Source organism: Oncorhynchus mykiss, chromosome 5 (genome assembly GCF_013265735.2).
Source record: "Oncorhynchus mykiss isolate Arlee chromosome 5, USDA_OmykA_1.1, whole genome shotgun sequence".
In the NCBI taxonomy this organism is placed as follows: domain Eukaryota; kingdom Metazoa; phylum Chordata; class Actinopteri; order Salmoniformes; family Salmonidae; genus Oncorhynchus; species Oncorhynchus mykiss.
Genome location: NC_048569.1, coordinates 37,318,329 through 37,324,328, shown reverse-complemented (window position 1 = coordinate 37,324,328; position 6,000 = coordinate 37,318,329). Strand labels below are relative to the sequence as shown.

The window sequence follows — 6,000 nt, the reverse complement described above, 5'->3', positions numbered from 1 at the left end:
TGCTCTGCTCGTTCGGCTGCACAGAGAACACGACAGGCCTACACTGGCGAATGCTGCTAGTTTAATAAAGTTAGATCAAAGCTGAATCAATGTCTGCAAGATCACATTATGATCTGCATTATGTACACATTTCTGTGGCCTCCCTTCACATCACTGCCAGTTTTTAATGGACAAAAATGAGCGTTTCTTTCAAAAACACGGGCATTTCTAAATGGTCCCAAACTGTTGAGCGGTAGTGTACCTGTGTTTTGTTTCAATCAAAGCACATATTTTGCCTTGTGCAACGCACTGTTGAGTTTTGGCCACATAAGAGAGAAAGATGTGACCATTCGCACAATCGTCCTAAAATCTCGTAAGAAATGATGTGGTGTTTTTTGTATTACAGTAACGTTGCTATGCTATTTAATTCCGTTCTGTTATTTAGAATACTATCATTATGTGATCTTGCAGACATTGACTCGGCTTTGATCTAACCATATAATGACAGCCATTTGCCAGAGTAGCCTGTTCTCTGAGTAGCCGAACGAGTAGAGCAGAGAATGTTGCGAAGAAGGGTCCGGAAAAGTCGGATCTGTGGCCACTCCGATTAATTTAACACTGCCTTAGTGTAACACATATATATCCAAAACACATCTTAGGCAACATTTTCCCATTAGTAATAGGTTATTATGCAAAAGAGAGAATCCATGTAGAAAAACTGTTTTGCTTGTAATGTATTCATGACTAATGGTGAAATAAATGAATCACATTCCCTCAAAACCATATATTTCTCCATCACTAAATCTTTTTTGATGTTGTTTGTTTAAAGGGTCAATAAGATCTGCCTATTCTCAGCCTAGGCTACTCAGTGTTGTAATAACTTCAAATCTATAATAATGCAGTATAAAGAACAGAACTAAAACCAACCCTTTCAAGCAGTACATAGGGTCATGAAAGGGTACATCTTTCACCTCCTCCCCTCAGCGTTAAATCGCTGATCATTTCAGGCACTTCCGTGCAGAAGTGGCGGAAATACGTCAGTTGTTCGCGGTACTGGGATTTACTGTACAACCAAAAATGCAATGTAGGGCGAAGTGGGGAAGTGGGCTTTAAATCTAACGTGTTTTTTTTTTTTTTTTTTACACACAATTTACCCAACGTTTTACTCAAGATCAACCTGCCATTCGAACCAACCATATCAACCAAGGAAAGAAGAATTCGAGGCTGGATTTATTTAGAAACAATACCGACTCAGGAAAGGCAAATCGTTTTCTGGCTGGGGTTTGCTTACTTTGTCGTGAAGATTGACAAGCTTTGAACAAATAGCCTGAGAATGGATGATTCTACAAATCACGGAATTTGTTGAGTTGAGTGGATTATTCATGTGTCTCGCTTTTGCATATCTAAGGCCAGAGTAACAATCAATCAATCGGCCAAACACCATCAAAGTGAAGTGTTGTTTAGGCTATTTTACTTAAATAAACGGGTTCCCTCTAGCCAAGCACAATCGTTCATGACTATAGATTTGGCCGGGCGGTGATGGAAGAAGAACAGTCCGACATGATACAGCGTTGTAGCTTCGTCTGACAGCTCGCTCTGTCGCAGCCAGACAACAATTGCAAGCAAAAAAAAAGTTGCAAAGCAAGTTAATATTATTGTAAGAGTTACAATTTAGAGTTCTCCCACTCTCTAGGCGCAACAAAGTAACAATCTGCTGTTGTGGTGGTCCAACTAGAAAGGCAGCCACGGTTCGCATTCAAGTCGAAACCAACCTTCGAAAATGTTCTTGTCTTTTATTGTTGGATCAAGGATTCTCTCAGATTGTTTATTTAATTTGTAAAACAAAGCAAGTGCTGTTCTGCACACTTCTACTTCACATGGACAAAGAACGAATTGCGCTCTGTCGTGTGGCGATCGCTTCGACTCTGAGTTCTAAAATGGACGGGAAAATAAAGCGCAGCCGGAGGTCAAGATCTCAACGAGACCGCGTGCGAAGAAGGGATGCGATTGACAGGAATGACCAAAACCGGAGTCCATCATCTGGCTCCGACCTAGGGCAAAGCCCGGTCAGGAATAAGGCCCTTTGTAATTATGGAAAAATTACCAACTTGCATTATGTCCGGCCCCCGCGTCCCTCTCGGAAAAAGAGACGAGGGTCAGTGTCACAGGAGGAGGACATTATTGATGGATTTGCCATAGCCAGCTTTCTCAGTCTGGAATCTTTAGAGGTAAGAACGTTGGCCTATGTTGTTGTTGTTTTTGACAGATGATTGTATGTTTAGACATGATACACATAAGTCGACTACATCTTCCTGCGTGGCCCACATCGCTCAAGATCTCTGCCAGGGTCATGTGCAGTTGACGCAGTTATCTCTTGTGAGTGAATTAGCACATTTATTGTAAAAGTTATATAACAGCCTATACAGTGTTACATAAAATGGTTATCTACACTGTAATTACACTGTACCTGCCTTGTGACAAGGTTTTCAGGACCCAGGATATTGCTGTAAACACACACTGGTTGGTTTGCAGGGTCAATATGCCAAGAGGCTGATGGCTGAACATATGCTGTTAGGTTACTATTGATTTATCCCAACAACAACCATTATGATGCTTTGAGGTGTCACTCAGTCCATATGTTTCTATAGATCAGATTTACTTCCATTCCAGAATATGTGTTTCTGGAATACAGATTATTACTGATGCACTACTGCACACTGGCTGGTTTGGCCAATGTCATGATAATTCCTGGGGTTTGGCAGAGAGAACTGGTAGATGTCACACATTTTGAATATGTTCTGATTTGCTGATGGTCCAGAAATGGAAAATCAAAAGTTGTAAACTGTAGGCCTAGGCTTGAACCATTTTATAGAAAGCTCCTCTCTTGCGCTTAAATGCTTCCAGGTGCAGGGTTCATCAGCTGGAGTATTAGTGTATGTGATTTTTCCACCTTGCCGGCTCGGGGATTCAAACCAGCGACCTTTCGGGTTACTGACCCAGCGCTCTTAACCCGCAAGGTCACCACAGGGACATGTGTCAAAAGAGATACCAAATAGACAATAATAAAGGCATTGGAGACTTCTATGTGCCTGAAATGCTTGAAGAGGACATTTTTCTCTTAATGCTTCCCGCCAGATGGTGACTAACAGTAAACTTGATAAATGGTATCTAAGTGACACTATGTGAAAGACAACCCGGCAGTAAAAAGCCAGAGCCTACTCAGTGATTGGTGCATATGGCCCTGACAGAATACTCATCATCATTCTGATTCATTCTCTGTCTAGGAAGAGAAACTTATTGTTATACCAAATGTCAGGGGTGAAAAACAAGACAGGACAGGACAAGACAGGACACGATCTTCGGTCATCGATAATGACGGTCCTTCTCTATTCCTGTCAAACCTTGCTCCTCAGAGGTGTAGCTCATGGAATTGCTTTGCTATATGACTACGCACTATGTACCGGCTAACTGTACAGGAATCACTGTAGAAACAGCTGCTGCATACAGCTGTTGCATATTGTCAACATGATTTCCACTATATTCCGGACGAGGATGACTGTAGACTGATGAAGGCTCCAGCTCAAAATGACCCTGACCTGGATTCTAATACGAGGCCTGTGTAGTTGTGTAATGATTGTTGTAGTGAGTGCTGTAACCTAGACGGTGTAACTCACCAGGGCGTGACTCTGGGATGTTCTGGCCCACTGTATGTTTGTTTACACAGGGTTAGTTTCATGAGCTCTGTAACCAGCTAGTCTGGCTTTGGGACTAGTCTAGATGTGGATGTTTGGGTGACGCCTGCAGCAGCTCGACCCTTTAAACGGCAAAACGCTTCTCTGTCATACGGCCTGTTCTCTTCTCTAGCTCTGCTCTGGCAGCAGGGAGAATCTCTCCCTGCTCTCCCTCTTTTATGATGACTGAGCTCCTAGGATTTCACCAGATAGAATTTCATAAATACTAAATCTAGGATTAGTCATTTGTAAAGCGAGCTGTCAGACTGTTACAAGTGTTTAATATCCTACTGAAAGTAGGGCCCCCAAGCAGACATTTCAACACCCTATTTGCAGAAATAAATTGATATGTTTGATGTATTCTCGGAGTCCGTCCTCCCGGTCAGGTGTGTACTGTACTGTACACCCCAGAGGTGATGCCATGTAAGTAACTGGTTGATAAACACTACCAGTGTGTCAAAAGCGAAATGTTAATTTAATAGGCTGCTCTCGGTTTATTTTTGTGTTGCTATATTCAAGATAATTTCTGTGGTGGAACTTGTACAGGTAGTGGGTACAGTGGTCTTATTTGATCAAGAAGCATATCATTGAATTATTCCAGCTATTGATTGGTAAATCTTTCTAGAGGTTCTTTATTACAGCCAAGGCCCTGGTGCATAGTTAACGTGCACCAGCCCTCCGGACCTCTGGCCCATCTGTCCAGCTGAAAGCTCTCCAGGCAGTCAAGAGGGGGAAAGGCTGCTGCTCCACAGCTCCTTGTCTCTTTGTGGTGTTTGTCTGCCTGTTCGGATGACGCTCTTTACAAACCCCTTGTGTGGACAAGATTGAGGAAGTGCTTGGCTTTCAGGGGACCTGCAAGGGTTTTTAAACAAGCAGGTGTCACTTGTCTGTGTATGTAACAGTGTTCACTGACAGCTGATTATACGGTGTGCTTACAGGAAAGCCGTGCTTTTGCTTTCAGCCCCTTTTTTCAGTAGAATCAATCTTCTAGTTCTAGGAACACTGAAAATACCTCTCTGTGGCCTGTTCAGTTTGACTGAATGTAGTCCCACAACCAGGTTAGTGTGTTACTCCCTCAGGCACTCATCGATTTACCCTCCTCTATGTTATCTGTCCTTGCCATCCCCCTTAGTCTCCAGCTAGACTGCCATGTCCAAGGATTACATTCCCCTCTCTTCAGCATTGTGGAAGCACAATGACTTCACTCAGCCAAATAATGCTGAACGTTTCATGTTTTACCCTTGTTCGTCGCAGTTCCACATAATGGACAACTTGCAGGGCCGTAGGCCGCAGTTGTAAAAGTGTGTGTGTGTGTCCATCTCTCCCTGGGCCCACTGCCCAGCCAGGCTGTGAGACAGGAAACAGGCTGACTCTCCCTGCCATAAACCCCCTCTGTGATTTCCTATCCTTTGTTCTGCTGCTTGTCGGCTCATGCTGTAAATAAACCATCAGTCGTCCTGAACGGCCTGGAACTGACACGGAACACCATTATGTCTGTCTGTTGCAGTGACAGACTGACAGACAGAGAGAGACAGCGAGTTTTATTTAGAAAATTAATATGTAGAATGTGCTGCTACTGCATGACCTCAATCCACTGGCTTAATAATGACTGTTGGCCCCATTTAGCGGATAGGTACTATTTAGCCCTGATAAGTAGGGCTATCTGCCGAATATGGTACAGTTCCAAATTTAGAGTTCCAGGGCGCAGTGCAACCACTCTCTTGTTTAAAACTCGCTCTCTCGCTCTCATTAATGGTCTGCCTGTGTTGGGTTTTCAGTTAGGTCAGGGTTCCACTACAATGTCACTGTGAATAGGTTCTCTGAGGAAAAGTCCTCGTTAGGTACTGATGGTGTCATCTAATTGTCTCAGTACCTGGCAGAAGAGGAGAGGCATTCATCAAGCCACTATAAACAGCCGTCAAGGAGAGCACAGTCATGTTTTACTCTAGCCTATGTCTGTATTGCCTAAACATACACTGAGTGTACAAAACATTAAGAATACCTTCCTAATATTGAGTTGCAACCCCCCTTTTTTTTGCCCTCGGAACAGCCTCAGTTTGTCAGGGCATGGACTCCACACGGTGTTGAAAGCGTTCCACAGCAATGCTGGCCTTTGTTGACTCCAATACTTCCCACAGTTGTGTCAAGTTGGCTGGATGTCCTTTGGGTGGTGGACCATTCTTGATACACACGGGAAAATGTTGAGCATGAAAAACAGTTCATGAAACAAACTTGTGCGCCTGGCACCTACTTCCAAACCCCGTTCAAGGCACTGAAATAATTTGTCTTG

General features: G+C 43.5%; 1 protein-coding gene across 5 annotated transcripts in view; it reads left to right on the top strand.

The window, feature by feature from the left end:
- Positions 1–1,019: 1,019 nt before the first annotated feature.
- The window catches only part of LOC110523734 (autism susceptibility gene 2 protein homolog), a 28,537-nt gene continuing 23,556 nt past the window's right edge, over positions 1,020–6,000 (top strand). For all 5 annotated transcript variants that reach the window (XM_036977414.1, XM_036977417.1, XM_036977416.1 and 2 more), the window contains exon 1: positions 1,020–2,207. In XM_036977414.1, the coding sequence (XP_036833309.1) occupies positions 1,857–2,207 (351 nt within the window). In that variant the 5' untranslated portion in view covers positions 1,020–1,856. The remainder of the gene's footprint in view (positions 2,208–6,000) is intronic.